This window comes from Carcharodon carcharias, chromosome 4 (assembly GCF_017639515.1).
Source record: "Carcharodon carcharias isolate sCarCar2 chromosome 4, sCarCar2.pri, whole genome shotgun sequence".
Lineage (NCBI taxonomy): Eukaryota > Metazoa > Chordata > Chondrichthyes > Lamniformes > Lamnidae > Carcharodon > Carcharodon carcharias.
This window is the reverse complement of record NC_054470.1, coordinates 149,307,830-149,325,740: the sequence shown is the minus strand read 5'-3', so window position 1 is coordinate 149,325,740 and position 17,911 is coordinate 149,307,830. Positions and strand designations below refer to the sequence as shown.

General features: G+C 41.6%; 2 protein-coding genes across 5 annotated transcripts in view; one reads left to right on the top strand and one right to left on the bottom strand.

The window, feature by feature from the left end:
- Nucleotides 1–10,957, bottom strand: part of tmem167a (transmembrane protein 167A) — a 42,308-nt gene extending 31,351 nt beyond the window's left edge. Inside the window, exons 1-2 of one of the 2 annotated variants that reach the window (XM_041186329.1) lie at nucleotides 10,850–10,869; nucleotides 1,073–1,264 (exon numbers count right to left, since the gene is read on the bottom strand). In XM_041186329.1, coding sequence (XP_041042263.1) covers nucleotides 1,073–1,150 — 78 coding nt within the window. In that variant the 5' untranslated portion in view covers nucleotides 1,151–1,264; nucleotides 10,850–10,869. Of the gene's footprint in view, nucleotides 1–1,072; nucleotides 1,265–10,849 lie in introns of both variants that reach the window. The other variant, XM_041186331.1, reaches the window with a different exon arrangement.
- A 92-nt stretch (nucleotides 10,958–11,049) lies between these two features.
- xrcc4 (X-ray repair complementing defective repair in Chinese hamster cells 4) overlaps nucleotides 11,050–17,911 on the top strand; it is a 683,670-nt gene continuing 676,808 nt past the window's right edge. For 2 of the 3 annotated variants that reach the window (XM_041186929.1, XM_041186931.1), the window contains exon 1: nucleotides 11,052–11,234. The gene's annotated coding sequence lies outside the window, so the exon portion shown is untranslated. Of the gene's footprint in view, nucleotides 11,235–17,911 lie in introns of all 3 variants that reach the window. The other variant, XM_041186930.1, reaches the window with a different exon arrangement.

Below are 17,911 nucleotides of genomic sequence, written 5' to 3'. Positions count from 1 at the left end.
TGGGCTGAAGGGCCTGTTTCTGTGCTGTATAACTCTATGACTGTATGAGTTGCTTTTCCAAAAATACTGCCAATTTGAAAACGTAACTATATTTTCAGATGTAACTAGGATATATTAAAAACTGAGCATACCAAATTTTATTTAAGGTTGCCTTCTATCAGTAGAGTGGCACTGAGCAGATGAAATTTTTATAGCTAGGTAGTACTCTCCCACAAGTATTATTTTTGAAAATGTATCTATACTGCAATATAAAAATGGTATTGGGGGCATGGGAAATGGTGGGAATGTGCAACACACAGGGTAGGCACCTGACTGCATTTTAAAAATGATTAAGCAAAGTGCCAAATGTCAACTGCCCATATGTTTTGCACAAAGTGTCTACTTGTCCATATAGCCATTAAATATGAACATAGATTTACACTTCCATGCATTCTTTGGAAGTTGCCCCAATGACTGCTGTGCCTCAGTTCTAATGTACATGCCCTAGCAGTGTTTATTATTGGCCATCATAGCCTGTAAGATAGATTGGAAACTTCAGGTGAATATGCGAGTTGGGTGTGATTTGACAGTGCTTGCGCTGTATTTACTTTTGGTCTGTTGCAAAGTGCAATGCATTGTGACTGATGCATATCAGTACTATGAGGGGGCTAACTTAAGGTGTAAGCAGTAGGGAGGGGTGGTGAGGAGAGGAGGTGTGGAGGTATTCAGTTCGATTTGCAATACACAGATAAAGAAGAGGTCCATGCCCATCTGCAGTAAGATGGGGACATGATCCAGGCTTGGGCAGTTAAGTGGGAAGCAACATTTGAACCACACAAATGCCAGCCAATGACCATCTCCATCAAACAGCATCCAACCACCTTCCTCTGACAGTCATTGGCATTACCTTTGCTGAATCCCCTACCAACGTTCTGAGGGTCAATGGCCAGAAAATCAACTGCACCAGCTACAAATACCATAGCTACTAAAGCAGATCAGAGGCTGGGTATCTTATAGTGCATGATTCACCTCCAAATTCTCCCAAACATCTCCACCATCTACAAACACACAAGTCAGGAGCGTGATGGAATACCTGGATAGCTGTAACACTCAAGATGCTCCACCCAGGAAAAAGCGGTCTGCTCAAATGGCAGCACACCACCTCAAACATCCACTCCCTCCATCACTGACGCCATTGCTACAGTATATATTCCCTCCAGGATGCACTGTAGCAACTCACCAAGGCTTATTTGGTAGCACCTCCTAAACCCATGACCTCCATCATCTAGAAAGACAAGGATAGGTGTATTAAAACACCACTATTGCTAGGTTTCTTTCCAAGTCACATGCCTTACTGCCTTAGAACATATGTTGGCATCCCTTCATCATCATCGTGTCAAAATCCTGAAACTGCCTACTTAGCAGCATTGCAGGACTGTTCTGGTGGGATGGGCTTTACTTGGAACCGTGCTGGGACCAGTGTCCTGGCGAATCGAATAACTAGGGCTCTAGCGAGGGCTTTAAACTAAATGGGGGGGTGGGGTTCTGGAAAGGGGATACATAAGCTTACAAAGCAAAAGGATATGACAGTCTTGTAGGACAGCTATTTAGGTAATAATACCCAGAGTGTGACGGGAAGGGACAGAGTGTACAAACATTAAAAAAAAGCAGCAAACAGGGTCAAAAGGGGAAAAGATGGTAAAAAGGCAAAATTAACGGCCCTTTACTTAAATGCACATAGTATCCGGAACAAAATAAATTAATTAACAGCACAAATAGAGGTTAATGGGTATGATCTTATAACCATTACGGAGACGTGGTTACAAGGAGTTCAAAGCTGGGAACTAAATATTCAGGGGCATGTGTCTTTTCGAAAGGACAGGCAGGAAGGAAAGGGCGGTGGGGTAGCTTCGTTAGTACGAGATGGAATAAGTATGATAGCAAGAAAAGGATCTTGGATCGGGAGATGTAGAATCCATATGGGTGGAGGTAAGAAATAACAAGGGGAAAACGACACTGGTGGGAGTAGTCTATAGGCCACCTGACAGTAGCTATACTGTAGGACAGACTATAAATGAAGAGATAATGAGGGCATGTAAAAAAAGCAGTACATTAATCTTGGGTGACTTTAATGTTCATGTAGATTGGGAAAATAAAATTGGCAGAGGTAGACTTGAGCAAGAACTCAGTGTATTCAGGACAGTTTCTTAGAACAACATGTTGTGAATCCAACCAGGGATCAGGCTATTTTGGATCTGGTAATGTGTAGTGAGGCAGGTTTAATAAATGATCTGAGTAAAGGATCCCTTCGGAAACAATGACCATAATAGGGTAGAATTTAACATTCAGTTTGAGAGTGAGAAAGTTGGGTCAGAAACAACTGTGCTAAACTTAAATAAGGGTAATTACAATGGAATGTGGGCAGAGTTGGCTGGAGTGGACTGAGAAAGCAGTTTAGCAGAAAAGACAGTTGATGACAATGACAGATGTTTAAGAAAATAGTTCATAACTCACAACAAAGATATATCCCAGAGAGGGAGAGGATTCAAGGAAGGGGATAAACCAACTATGGTTAACCAAAGAAGTTAAGGACAGTATCAAATGGAAAGAAAAAACACAATGTGGCAAAGATTAGTGGCAAGCCAGAGTATTGGGAAAGTTTTAAACACCAACAAAAGATGACCAAAAAAAGGGGGAGAAAATAAACTTTGAGGGTAAACTAGCAAGTAATATAAAAAGACAGTAAGAGCTTCTTCAAATATATGAAAAGAGAGGGGCCAAAGTGAACATAAGCCCCCCAGAGAATGAGGCTTAGGAAATAATAATGGGAATCAGAAAATTGCAGAGGGGTTGAATAAATACTTTGCATCAGTCTTCATGGTAGATGATACTAATAGCATTCCAAATATACTAAATAATCAAGGGGCAAAAAAATAAAGAGGGGGGGAAAAGAGGGGAAATAAATACAACTATCACTACAGAAAAATTACTAGGGAAACTAATGGGGCCAAAGGCTGATAATGGGGCCAAAGGCTGATAAGTCCCCTGGACCTAAAGGGTTGCATCCTGGGATACTAAAGGAAGTAGCTATACAGATAGTGGATGTACTGGTAGTAATCTTCCAAGAAACCTTAGATTCTGGGAAAGTTCCAGAGGATTGGAGAATGGCCAATGTGACACCCTTATTCAAAAATGGAGGGAAACAAAAAACAGGTAACTATAGGCCAGTTAGCTGAACATTCGTCATTGGGAATATGTTGGAGCCCATTATAAAGGATGTAATAGCAGAGCACTTAGAAATACATAATCTAATCAAGCAGAGTCAGCGTGGCTTCGTGAAGGGAAAATCATGCCTAACAAATTTACTATAATTCTTCAAGGCGGTAACAAGCAGGATAGATAAAGGGGAACCAGATGTAATATATTTGGACGCACATAAGGCTACTTAAGATAACAGACCATGGTGTTGAGGGTGGTATATTAGCATGGATAGAGGATTGGCTAACTAATAGAAGACAGAGTTGGGATAAGGGGGGCATTTTCTGGATGGCAACCTGAAACTAGTGGAGTGCCACAGGGATCAGTGCTGGGGCCACAATTATTTACAATATATATTGACTTAGATGAGGGAAGTGAATGTACTATCGCCAAGTTTGCGGATGACACAAAAATAGGTGGGAAGGCAAGTGGTGAGGCTGACACAGAGTCTACAGAAGGTTAAGTGAGTGGGCAAAAACTTGGCAGACGGCATGTATTGTGGGGAAGTGTGAGGTGTAGCACTTTGGCAGGAAGAATAGAGGAGCTGAATATTATTCAAATGCAGAAAGTCTGCAGAAAGCTGCAGCAGATGGATTTGGGAGTCATTGTGCATGAATCCCAAAAAACTAACATACAAGTTCAACAGGTAATAGTGAAGGCAAATGGAATGTTGGCCTTTATTTCAAAGGGAATGGAGTTTAAAAATAAGGAAGTCTTGCTAAAACTGTACAAGGCACTAGTTAGACCCAAATATTGTGAACAATTTTGGTTCCCTTATCTAAGGAAAAATATACTGGCCTTGGAGTTAGTCCAGAAAAGGTTCACTAGGTTGACCCTGGGTATGGAGGGATTTTCTTATAAGGAGAGGTTAAGTAGGTTGGGTCTGTATTCATTGGAATTTAGGAGAGGCGACCTTATTGAAACATAACATTCTTAGGGGGCTTGGTAGGGTAGATGCTGAGAGGTTGTTTCCCCTGAGAGTCTACGACCAGAGGGCAAAAATTCGGAGTAAGAGGGCACCCATTTAAAAGAGAGTTGGAGGAGGAATTTCTTCTCTCAGAAGGTAGTCAATCTGTGGAATTCTTTACCACAGAGGGCTGGGTCGTTCAGTATATTCAAGGCTGAGGTAGACAAGATTTTTAATCAGTAAGGGAATCGAGGGTTATGGGGAAAAGGCAGGAAAGTGGAGTTGAGGATTATCAGGTCAGCCATGATCTCACTGAATAGCAGACTCGATGGGCCGATTGGCATACTTCTGCTCCTATGTCTTATGGACTCACTTGTTGACCTGCTACAGTCCATGTGCTGAAGGTGTCTTGCCACAATGGGTGACTAGGGATGGACAATAAATGCTGGTTTTTCCTGTCACTCCAACGTTCCACAAAGTACTTTTTTCTCAAGTCAAAGAACAGATCTTTATACACAGCAACTGCTGCTTTCCATCGGGAAACATCCAGAGCCCAACAGCTGTTTTGTCCCCATTTATAGAGTGGAGATGCTCAGGTTCATGTTCCGTGCTCCAGAGATGCCCATTATTCAGAAGCTCCAGTTTGTGTTCACTGTTTGCATACACAGCAAAATAGTGGAAGAGGAAAGTGATGGAGAGGGGTCACAAGTAACGATGGCAAACCAATTCATGAATATATTTAAAATGGAAAAATTCACATTAAACAAAACATCTCTGGTCACACATTTCTAAACTGGGTAAATTATTTTGCCCAGGGACACTAGAGCAAGGTGGCCAATTCCACCCTCAAGCACTGTAAAAATAACTAAATCCTACGAGAAATAACTTAATTCTCATACAATTTAGTTTATGATAGTTTTATAACCCAAAATGTTTATTCTAAATTCCCAGGCAGAGCAATTTTCCACAAGAGAACACAATATTAGAGGTTGGTGATTTAGGAGTGAAATCAGGAAACATTTGTTCCACAAAGGGTAGAAGTTTGGAACGCTCATCAAAAGGCCTGGATGAGGATCATTAAGGGTACCAAGGGATCTGAAGTTGAGGTGCCAACTGGTCATGATCTAATTGTATGATGGAGCTGCCAAAATCGGTCAAATGCTGCCTTGATGTCAAGGGCAGTCACTCTGATTTCACCTCACGTTCATGTTTCTTCTGTCCATGTTTGGACCAAGACTGTAATGAGGTCAGGAGCTGAATGGCCCTGACGGAACCCAAACTGAGGACTGGTGAGAAAGTTATTGCTGAACAAGTGCCGCTTGATAACACTGTTGATTACACCTTCCATTACTCCATTGATGATTGAGAGTAGACTGATGGGGCAGTAATTGTTCGGGTTGGATTTTTCCGGCTTTTTGCGTACAGGACATAGCCTAGCCAATTTTCCACTTTACTGGGTAGATGCCAGTGTTGTAGCTGTACTAGAACAGTCTGGCTAGGGGCACTATTAGCTCTAGAGCACAAGTCTTCTGTACTATCACCGGAATGTTGTCAGGGACCGTAGACTTTTCGGTGTCCAGTGCCTTCAGCCATTTTGTGACACCACATGGAGTAAACTGAATTGGCTGAAGGCTGGCATCTGGAATCCTCGGGACCGCAGGAGGCAGAGATCCCTCCCCAAATCCACTGCTTCTCCATCTTCATCTCTGAAACCTTGTTTAAAACTTAGCTCTTTGTCTAAGCTTTAATTCACTGTTAATGACTTCTTTGGCCCATTATTGGTAATTAACAACCTGAAGTACCAAGGGATGTTTTTCTACATTTAATTCCACATGCAAGGTGTTGCTCTTAAAATGAACACAAGAGTGATTAAATATTCATGTTGATGATAGTAATCCTTTTCTTCCAATCAGGTTCTCAAAAATCACAAATGACATTCAACACGATTGTGACTTTCCCTCGTCATCCTTCTCGAGCTGTCTGCAGCTTTCCACATGGCTGGCCACACCACCCTCCAACACCTTTCTACTTTTGTCCAGCTGGATGGGACAGCTCTCACTTGGTTCCATTCTTATCTACCCAATTATAGTCACAGGAATACTTGCAATAGCTTCTCTTTCTGCTCCAGTACAATTACATTTGGTGTCTCCTAAGGATTATTAATCCTTGGCACCTTCCTAATTCTCACCTGCCCTTGGCAACATCATCTGAAGGCAAGGACCATTAATTTTCTTGCTTACTAGTTTTACCACTAACATAGCAAGAAATGTTAAATAGTAAATAAATCAGCCCAAGAATAAAATGTCCTGAAAGGTAGTCAAAAAAGCACTGATACCAAAAGTATTTAGAAAATTTCACCAAAACCAATTCTATAATCAACTAGTTATATTTAATATATATTTAGAAATGATATTACAATTAAAGCCATAAACTATAACCCAATCACTAATTGAGCACAAGTGTTGTCAAGACATTGGTACCAAAACAGATAGGAAGAGGGATGTAGTCCCGCAGGGAGATTTCAGAGACTAGAAAGGAGACTAGTAGGCAGGACTTAAAAGGTGGTAAACTACAAATTATTCCAGTGCTAGTGAGTATAGAAGTAGAACAATTGAGCAATGATTATTTGGCTGGAGAGATGGTGTAGGAGGGAGGGCTTTAGATTCCTGGGACAGTGAGGCTGATTCTGGGAAAGATGGTACCTATAAAGGCCCGACACGTTGCACCTCATTAGAACCAGGGCCAAAGATCTTGTGGGGTGGTTTGCTAGAGCTATTCAGGAGGGTTTAAAATAACTTTTTGGGGTGGGGTGGGGTGGGTGGTGGAGATGGAAACCAGAATATAGCATTTGAAAGGAAAGGCAACAGACAAAAGACTGGGAGACAGAAATCACTAGTGTAATAAATAGAAAGACATTAAGTGGGGTAAGAGGGAATGCAATAAAGTTTAAATTAGTTTTATAGTGCATACATCTAAAAGCACAAAGCGTAGTAAATAAGGTTGGTGAGCTGTAGGCGCAGATAACCATATGGGAATATGGTACTGTGGCAACAAAGGAGACCAGGCTATTAAATATTCTTGGATACAAGATGTGAAGGAAAGAAGGGCAGAGGGGGAAAGGAAGGGGGAGTGGTGTCAGTTTTGATTAAGGAAAATGTTAGCCTGCTGGATAGAGATAATATTCTGGACGGGTCAGGGACAGAATCTATTTGGTTAGAGTTAAGAACCAATAGAGGTACCATTACACCATTGGGTATATGCAATAGTCTACCGACTAGTGGCTAAGAAAAAGGGGAGCAAAACTGTAGAGTAGTGATAATGGAGGACTTTATCCCAATGTAAACTAAGATAGCAATAGTGTAAATATCAGAGAGGGGAGAGAGTTTTTGAAGTGCGTTCAGGGGAATTTTCTTGATCAGTAAGTTTTCAGACAATCAAGGAAGGAGGTTTGCTGCCAGACCTGCTGAGTATTTCCAGCACATTCTGTTTCCATTAAGGAAGGAGGTAGGTATTCCTGGATCTGATTTTGGGGAATGAGGTGGGCCAAGTGGATCAAGTGCAGGAAGGGGGGGCATTTAGTGAACAGTAATCATAGTGTCATAAGTTGGGCCAACTTCAGTGGTGCGAGAATAGATCTGGCCCCCATAAATTGGTGGGCAAAACTGCAATGGGCTGCCTTCAAAGAAGAAATGGTTCAACTACAGTCAAGGTGCTTTCCTACAAAGTGGGATAGGTAGGGCAACCAAAGCAAGGGCTCCCTGAATGACAAAGCAGATAGAGAGTAAGATGAAGCTGAAATGGGTGCATATAACAAATGCCAGATTGACAATACAAGTGAGAACCAGGTTGAACAGAGAGAGTTCAGAGGGGAACTGAAAAAGGAAAGAGCCACAAGAGCATGAGAAGGGACTGGCAGCTAACATGAAAGGGAATCCTGGCATATAAATAGTAAAAAGGTAATAAGAGGAGGGGTGAGAACGATTAAGGACCAAAGGGAGGATCTAGACATGGAGACAGAGGGAATGACCAAGGTACTAAATGAGTATTTTGCTTTAATAAAGCTGCTACCAAAGTCACAGTAAAAGTAGTTGAGACACTGGATAGGTTAAAAATTGATGAAGACAGGATATTAAAAAGGCTGGTTGTACAATTGATGAAAGGAAGGTTAGAGGGATGTAGACCAAAAGGGAGAAAGAGAATGATGTTAGACAACTTGAAATAAAAATGGGAGGATCCAATGAGCAACTGAAATGAAAAGTGCAAGATTGTGAGGCATGGAGAAATGTGCAGGGGACCTGCCCTGAGGCAGATCATTACTACTACTTAAAGTTATTAAGTCACCAGGACCAGATGTGATGCACCAGAGCATACTTAGGAGAGTAAGGGAGGAAGTTGCAGAGGTACTGGCCATAATCTTCCAATCATCCTTAGATACAGGGATGCCAGAGGGTCGGAGAATTGTGAATGCTACATCCATGTTCAAAGAAACAAGACAAAACGTACCCCACAACAGGCTGGTTAATTTGGGGAGGGGGAATGGATGGACACTTTTATGATCAGTAATCCAGGACAAAATTAACAGTGATTCAGGCAAATGTGGATTAGTTAAGGAAAGCTAGCATGGATTTTTTAAGGGCAAATTGTGGTTAAATAACTTGCTTGAGTTTTTTTGATGAGGTAACAGACAGGTTTGATGAAGGTAATGCAGCTGATGTATACATGTACTTCTAAACTGTTTGATACAATGCCACAAAATAGGTTTAACTGAAAAGTTGAAGTGCTGGAATAAAAAGGGTAGTGGCAGCATGGATACAAATTGGCTTTAACAGGAAACAGAGTTGTTCCTCAGACTGTAGGAAGGTATATGGTGGGCTTCTCCCAGTAAAAGGACCACTGCTTTTCATGATATATATTAATGGCCTCGACTTAGGTGCTGAGAGCACATATTCAAAAATTGTATATGACAAGGCTTGGAAGTATTGTGAACTGTAATGAGGATTGGTTGCAAGCTTCAAGATGAAATAGACAGGCTGGTGGAATGGGTAGGCATGTGGCCGATGAAATTTAATGCAAAGAAGTGTTAAGTGATGTATTTTGGTAGAAAGAATAAGAAAGGCAATATTACATAAAGGAAACAATTCTAAAAGGGGTGCAGAAGCAGAGGGACCTAAGTGTATATGCAGAGGTCATTGAAGTGGCAGGGCAGGTTGAGAAAGTAGTTAAAAAGACATGTGCAATCCTGGGCTTTATAAATAGAGGCACAGAGTACAAAAGCAAGAAAGTTATGAACTTGTATAAAACACTGGTTCGGCCTCAACTAGAATATTGCGTCCAAATCTGGGCACCACACTTTAAAAAGAATGTGAAGACTTTGAGAGGCTGCGAAAAAGATTTACAGGAATGAGGGATTTCTTGTATGTGGTCAGTCTACAGAAGGCAGGGCTGTCTCTATTGAGAAAATAAGACTGGGAGGAGATTTGACAAGGGGTCTAGAGAGAGGGGAAAGAGACTGTTCACATTGACAGGAGGGTTGAGAACCATAGGTCACCAACAAAGTGAATGGCAAAAAAGCCAATTGCAACATGAGGGAAACTTTTTTTTGCACAGCATGTGGTTAGGATCTGGAAAATTACCTGAGAGCAGGGCGAAGGCAGATTCAAACATGGCTTTCAAAAAGGAACTGCATAAGTACTTGAAGTGAAAAAACTGCAAGGCTACAGAAAAAGGGGGACTAGGACAAGCTGATGTGCTCTTGCAGGGAGCTGGCATGGTCACAATAGGATGAATGGCCTCTTGTGTTGCAGCCATTGTGAAGACAACTTATTCGTACCTCACTAGTTAGTTTAAGATAAATTCCTTTATTAATGTTAAGCTATTCATCATTCTCTGGCTCCTAGTACATAATGTCCCAATACTTAAAATAAGAGTGATCACCACAATGTGGAATTTAGACCATTTAAGATAACTAATCCAGGGGATTTCTTGCTGTTGAACTGTTATTTCACACCATTAGAAGAGTAACAGGTGACTCGATTGAAATCTTTAAGATCCTGAGAGGATGGATGTGGAGAGAATGCTGCCTCTTGTGCAAAAATCCTGAACCAGAAGTCATTGTTTAAAAATAAGGGGCTGCTCATTTAAGACACGAGAAGATTTTTTTTCTCTCAGAGCATCTTTGGAACTACTTCCACTGCCTGTTGAGGTAGAGAGTCTTTGAATATTTTTAAGGCAGAGCTAGATAGATTCTTGATTAACAAGGGGGTGAAAGGTTATCAGGACTTGGCAGGAATGTGGGTTGAGGTTACAATCAGATCAGCCATGATCTCATTGAATGGCAGAGCAGACTCGAGGGGCTGAGTGACCTACACCTGCTTCTAATTCATATGTAATAGTTGTTCATTTGGAGCTAAGCATTTGAGTTTAACATTAGCTGGTCCACAGCTTTACTTACTTCTTTTGACTGTATCAATTATTAGTTTCGATTTCGTCCAGTAAAGCAGAAAAAACAGGATGGATTTGTTATTTAGAGGCCCTGACCTCATACACTGCTATCTCCCATCCCCATATCATTCACTGCAAACAAGAAGCACCAAGCTAACGGGCTGCAAATAGAGACATACTAAATCCGTACGTAATATAAACCGCTCAGTAACTAATCAGCCTGCCTGCAACGCCGCAATAAAAAAGAGACAACCCCTCACTCACCATTCTGCACACCTCATAGCCACATCACACTTCCGCCAGAACTGGAAGTGACGCCGTCCTGGTTACGTCAAGAGGTTGCTCGTCCTTCGCTTCGTTCTCTCGGTCCCGTGCAATTGCGATGACGTTTCACACATAGTTTTCGTACGGGGCGGGTTCAGGCCCCAGCCCGGGTTTGTGTGAAACATCATCCGAAGTGGGGCGGTTGGTGTGAAGCGCAGTGATTGGCTGGACTTGAGGAAGGTTCTGCTTTCGTTCTGATGTTGACCATAGAACTGACGGGGGAACACTGGCGGTAAAGGACAGAGAGGGAGAGAGAGAGAGAGAGCAGCGTCACCTTTTAAACTTAATGCAGTTGGGCCGCGCCTGGTCAGTTTGGGTATTAAAGGTACAAGTCAAGGGTTTAAATAGCACTGCCTGTTTGTTGTTATGAACTTTATTCGACGAATCAGAATTGTTTGATCCTGGACGGTCTAATGCTCAACTTCGCATACTTTATGAAAGTGGGAGTTGGTAAACCCCCTTTAACACATGGACGGTGCCAGCAAAACGTTTGAAATTTGATACGCACATGACTTTCCAGCGGACGCCACTCAGCCCCCTATATCATTCATAAATACAGCACAGGATGAGACCATTTGGACCATCATGTCAGTGCTGGCTCGTGGAAAGATATTCTTTGTACATCTTTGAGGGGGCGTGAAATATAGGCCTTGTGGCCTATAGTCACCTAAACGTTACACAATTTTGTAATTACTTAAAATTTTGAAAACAACTTTCCACCAATGGTTTTCCAATATTATGTTGTGGAGGACAGTGCAAGTATTGCTATATCCTGGTGATTTTTTTGTCCTCAAGTCCCAATCTTTTATAGGAAAATGGCTTTTCAATGGGTGTACTACCTTCAACCCTCAGTGCCGCCTCATGGTTTTCCTGAGATAAGCTGCACATCTTTGCAACGGCTAAACACTAGGATAGCAGGACCATCTGTTTCAATGATGTGGTGTATACAGTTAACATTTTTTCATTTGTGTGTCCCCTTTATTTGAGTTGTTCCTAGCTGTTGAATCTCAGTTCCCCTATATTCCGTTAGCATAATGTTTTCTGGCTGCATTTTTTTCAATCTTATTACAAAATTATTAACAGAATCACCTGGTTCCTGCCTCAGGCTCTGAAACTCATATCATTGGATCCGATAATTTTATTTTGGTTGGAGATGTGTGCTGAATTTTTCAAACATTTTGTCTGCATTTTTACTGTCGTCCTTACTCATCACCCAGCTATTAAATTTTGGGTATTAAAGGTACAAGTCAAGTCTCCTGCCCACAAAATGATGTAGTTGACTCTTTCCTCTTCACTAGTGCCCTTTAGAAAACCATTAAATGGCAGCCTCTACTTTTGTTTAAACTTCTCAAATGCATCTGCAACATTATCAGCTTCCCAACTCAATATGGACTGTAGCTGTGCTTTTGTTGCTGTACTGGCAAGCATTTGGCTTTTGCACGATTCACTCTTTTTTCTCTCTCTTTGGCACTAATTCAGGTTGATTTTTCTCAATTTGATTCAACATTAAATGTTTAAAATATTTCAGTTTTACTCATAGACACCTGCTGCCACCATGCTATGTCTTCTGGTTCCCATAAGTTTGAAACAATCACTCTTTATGACTCAAAATGCTTGTGCTCCATCAAGTATATTTCTTATATCTCTCCATATGGCTGGTGGACAGATAAATTGTTGTCTGGCACCTGTCTGCAGTGCGGCAGTAAATTTGACAACCTGAACATAATTCTTGGATCTTTATGAATAATGTTTAAAAATTAATTCATGGGGTGTGGCTTCGCTGGCTGAGCCAGCATTTATTGCCCATCCTTAGTTGCCATTGAAAAGGTGGTGGTGAGCTTCCTCCTTGAACTGCTGCAGTCCGTGAGGTGTAGATGCACGCACAGTGCTGTTAGGAAAGGAGTTCCAGGATGTTGACCCAGCAACAGTGAAGGAACGGCGATATATTTCTGAGTTAGGATGGTGAATGACTTAGAGAGGAACTTCCAGGTGGTGGTGTTCCCATGTGTCTGCTACCCTTGCCCTTCGAGATTGTAGTGATTGTGGGTTTGGAAAGTGCTGTCTAAGGAGCCTTGGTAAATTCCTGCGGTGCATCTTGTAGATGGTACACACTGCTGCAACTGTGTGTCGGTGGTGGAGGGAGTGAATGTTTGTGGATTTGGTTTCAGTCAAGTGGACTGTTTTGTCCTGGACGGTGTCAAGTTCCTTGAGTGTTGTGGGAGCTGCACTCATCCAGTGGAGAGTACTCCATCACACACCTGACTCATGCCTTGTAGATGGTGGACAGGGGAGTCAGGAGGTGAGTTACTTGTTGTGGGATTCCTAGCCTCTGACTTGCTCTTGTAGCCACAGTATTTATATGGCTAGTCCAGTTCAGTTTCTGGTCAATGGTAACCCTCAGGATGTTGATAATGGGGATTTAATGATGGTAATGCCATTGAATGTCAGGGCGTGATGGTTGGATTCTCTCTTGTTGGAGATGGTCATTGCCTGGCACTTCTATGGCATGAAGATATTTGCCACTTGTCAGCCCAAGCCTGGATATTGTCCAGATCTTGCAGCATTTGGACATGGACTGCTTCAGTATCTGAGGAGTCACAAATGGTGCTGAACATTGTGCAATCATCAGCGAATATCCCCACTTCTGATCTTATGATGGAAGGAAGGTCATTGATGAAGCAGCTGAAGATGGTTGGGCCGAGGACACTACCCTGAGGAACTCCTGCAGTGATGTCCTGGAGCTCAGATTACTGACTTCCAATAATGACAACCATCTTCCTTTGTGCTATGTATGACTCCAGCCAGCAGAGAGATTTCCCCCTGATTTGCATTGACTCCAGTTTTGATAGGACTCCTTGATGCCACACTCTGTCAAATGTGGCCTTGATGTCAAGGGCAGTCACTCTCATCTCAACAAAAGAGCTGAACTCCCAAGCTGAATTGAGGGATGAAACAGTGGTTCTGGTGCTGGATGGTGGTCATCAAACCAGGGACAGATGAGGAAAGTCTGTAGTTCATTCAGAGATCTGAACCAAATTAGCTGCTCTTTTCATCGAGCTGTACATTGGTTACAGCACAGAAGAAAATTATTCAGCTTGTTGATTCCATGCCAGCCCTCTGCAAGTGCAGTTCACCTTGTCCCATTCCCCTGCCCATACCCAGAATACTGCATATTTTTCTTGTTGGGTACTAACCGGTTCCCTTTTGAAAACCACGCACTCAGGTCGTGCGCTCCAGATTCTACCCACTGCAAATTTTTTTTTCATGTTGTCTTTTGTTTTTATGCCAATCACCTTAAATCTGTGTCCTCTAGTTGACCCCTCTGCCAATGGAAACATTTTCTCTCCATGTACTCTGTCTGTATTATTCAGGATTTTGAGCATGTCTGTCAAATCTCCTCTCTATCTTCTCTGCTCTAAGGAGAACACTCCCAGCTTCTCCAATCTTATTCTCATAACTGAAATCCTTTTACCTTAGAACTATTCTTATAAATCATTTCTGCACCCTCTCTAAAGCCTTCACATCCTTCCTAGAGTGTGATGCCCTGAATTGGGTACAGTACTCCAGTTGAGGCTGAACCAGTGATTGATAACCTCCTTGCTTTTGTACTTTGTCTTGATTTATAAAGCCCAGGATCCCATATATGTTTTTAACCACTTACTCGTCCTGGCCTGTCATCTTCAACAATTTGTGCACATTTATCTCCAACATCCCCTTTAGAACTATAACATCTACTTAACAGAATCTCAGAATTGTTATAGCACAGAAGGGTGCCATTCAGCCCATTGTGTCTGTGACAGCTCTCCAAATCAGCAATTTACCTAGTGCCATTCCCTGCCTACTCCCTGTAATCCTGCACATTCTTCCTTTTCAGATAATCCAATATACTCCCAGGCAGTGCATTCCAAATCTTAACCACTCACTACCAGAAAAAGTTTTTTCTCAAGTCTGCTTTGCTTCTTTTTCTAATTACCTTGAACCTGTGCCCTCTCATTCTCAATCCTTCCATCAGTGGAAATAGATTTCTCCACCTACTCTGTCCAGACTACTCATAGTTTTGAATATCTCTATCAAATCTCCTCTAAATCTACTCTTCTCCAAGGAAACCAGTCCAATCTTCTCAAATCTATCTCAATAACTCAAGTTCCTCACCTCTGGAACCAGTCTCATGATTTTTTTTCTGCACTCTCTAATGCCCTGCACATCTTTCCTAAAGTACGGCACCCAGAACTGAAAGTAATATTCCTGTTGAAGCTTTATTAACCACAGATTCAACCTGTCCTGTCACCTTCAATGAATTTTGCACATATACACTCGGGTCCTTCTGCTCCTGCACCTCTTTTAGAATTGTACCCTTTATTTTGTCTGCCCATCTTCTTCCTACCAAAATGAATCAGCTCACAATTCTGTGCATTTTAAACTTCATCTGTCAATTGTCTGCCCATCCACCCAATTCTCTATGTCCTTTTGAAGTTCTGCATTATCCCTCTCACAGCTCACAATGCTTCCAATTTTCATTTCATCCACAAATTTTGATTGAGACACCAAAGTTTAGGTTATTGTTATATATCAGGAAGAGCAAGGGTTTCAACACAACCCCTGTGGAACTCTACTATAAACCTTCTTCCAGTCTAAAAAATATTAGTTAACCACTACTCTCTGTTTCTTGTCACTCAGCCAATTTCGTATCTGTATTGCTGTCCCTTTTATTCCATGAGCTATAATCTTGCTCACAAGTCTGTTGTGCAGCACTGTGTCAAATGTCTTTTGGAAGTCCATGTACAACACATCAAAAGCATTATCCTCATCAATCCTCTCTGTTACCACTTCACAGAACTCCAGCAAGTGACTCAAACATGATTTGCCCTTAACACACGCGTGATGGCTTTTCCTAATTGACCTGCATTTTCCCGAGTGACTGTTAATTTTGTCCCAAGTTATTGTTTCTAGAAGCTTCCCCACCACTGAAGTTAAACTGACTGGCTGGCCTGTAGTTGCTGGGCTTATCTTTACCCCCATTTTTGAACAAAGGTATAACATTTACAATCTCCAGTTCTCTGGTATCACCCCGAGTCTAAAGAAAACTGGGAAATTATGGCTGGTGCCTCGCTCAGTTCCCTCAGTATCCTTGGATGCATCTCATCTGATCCTGGGGTCTTATCAGCTGTAAGAAAGGCAGCCTATCCAATACTTCCTCCTTATCAATTTTAAACCATTATAATGTCTGAATTACCTCCTCTTTCACCATGACCTAGGCAGCAGCATCTTCGATGGCAAAGACAGATGCAAAGTATTCATTTAATACCCTAGCTATGCCCTCTGCCTCCATGTGTAAATCCCCTCTTTGGTCCCTAATCAGCCCCACGTTTTTTACTATTTATATGCCAGTAGAAGACTTTGGGATTCCCTTTCATGTTGGCTGCAAGTCTCTCTTCAGACTGTCTTTTGGCTTTTCTTGCTTGCTTTTTCACTTGCCCCCTAAGCCTTCAATGTTCAGCCTGGTTCTCGGTTGTATTACCCACCTGACATCTGTCATAAACACTTTTTTCTTCTTCCTGTTAATTTCTATCCTTTTTGTCATCCAGGGAGCTCTGGATTTGCTTGCCCTACCTTTCCCCATGACTGTGCCTGAAAAAGGAGCCCATTGTTAAGTTACTGTTTGTCCTGCCACCCTTTGGCTCCAATTTATCTGGCCCAGATCCATTATTACCCAGTTGAAGTTGGCTTTCCCCGGTTAAGTATTCTTACCCTGATTGTTCTCTGTCCTTTTCCATAGCCAACCTAAAATTTATGATACAATGATCACTGTCGCCTAAATGTTCTCCTATGCTTAATATTGTCTCCTCTCATTCTTCCTTCCAAAATCTATAACCACATTTCTCGGCATTAAATTTCATCTGGCAAGTGCCACCCATTCCACCAACCTGTCTATGTCCTTTTGAAGACTAGCCTCTTCAGCAATCACAATAGTTCCAAGTTTTGTCATTTGCAAATTTTGAAATTGTACCCTGTACACCCAAGCCAAAGTCATTAATAAATATGTCAATGCATAAAATAGTACTGTACAGAAGGTGACCATTCAGGCCATTGAGTCTGTGCTGGCTCTGAGGGCAGCAGTTAGGAGTGCCTGGCCATAAAGAAATATCAGGCAAGATTTCTACCCACAGTTGGTATCCAGTCAATGAAAAATCATAGCTTTGGGTGAGTACAAGATTTGGCTCCTCAGTGTCACGTAGCTGTAGGTAATTGCTGCGTAGAATTTCACATAGAAAGTGACCTTTCAGACAAGTTAGCAGGTAACTGTAGCCCAGTCTGAGGTAGCACCTTAAAAAGGGAGAAAGAAAATTGGTGGGAAAAACACAGACCAACTTGACTTTGAGGAGGCATGCAATCATGCATGTTTTCTTTGAAAACCTCAACTGCTAATTTTTGTAAATTCATGGTACAAAATGCCCACATTGAATATTCCTGCAGATTGTGGAAATTCATCCTGAAACTAGAGTCTAGAAGTATCCAGCATCCCTCTGCATAATGTAACGATTAACTGCAAATGATTTGTTGATAAGTTACCAATAATGATGCCAAGATCAAACATTAATTCTTCAGTGCTCACTCTATTAGGATCAATGACATTGAGAACAAAGCAGCCTTCACTAACTGCCAGCTGCAGTTGGCATCAAACTTAGCTCAAAACTGACAAAACATACAATTAACACTATATTATTACTAAAACAGGGAAGAAATAGTCTTGGAGATCAACAATGGTTTCTGCAGAGTAGTTTTTCTTTCATGATGTCATCTGATTTTCCCCTTGACTTACCGCTTTGTAATATCTTGTGAATGTTGATAAACTTCAATTTCCTTTCAGATATAAGTATACATTGTTGTTGCTGTACTTCACAAGTTTCTAAGATACTTTATCAGCCACCAAAGTAGTTATGAGCATGATAAAGTATATACCTTATAACCCATCAGTGAATAGATGGATCTTCTCACTTCCAA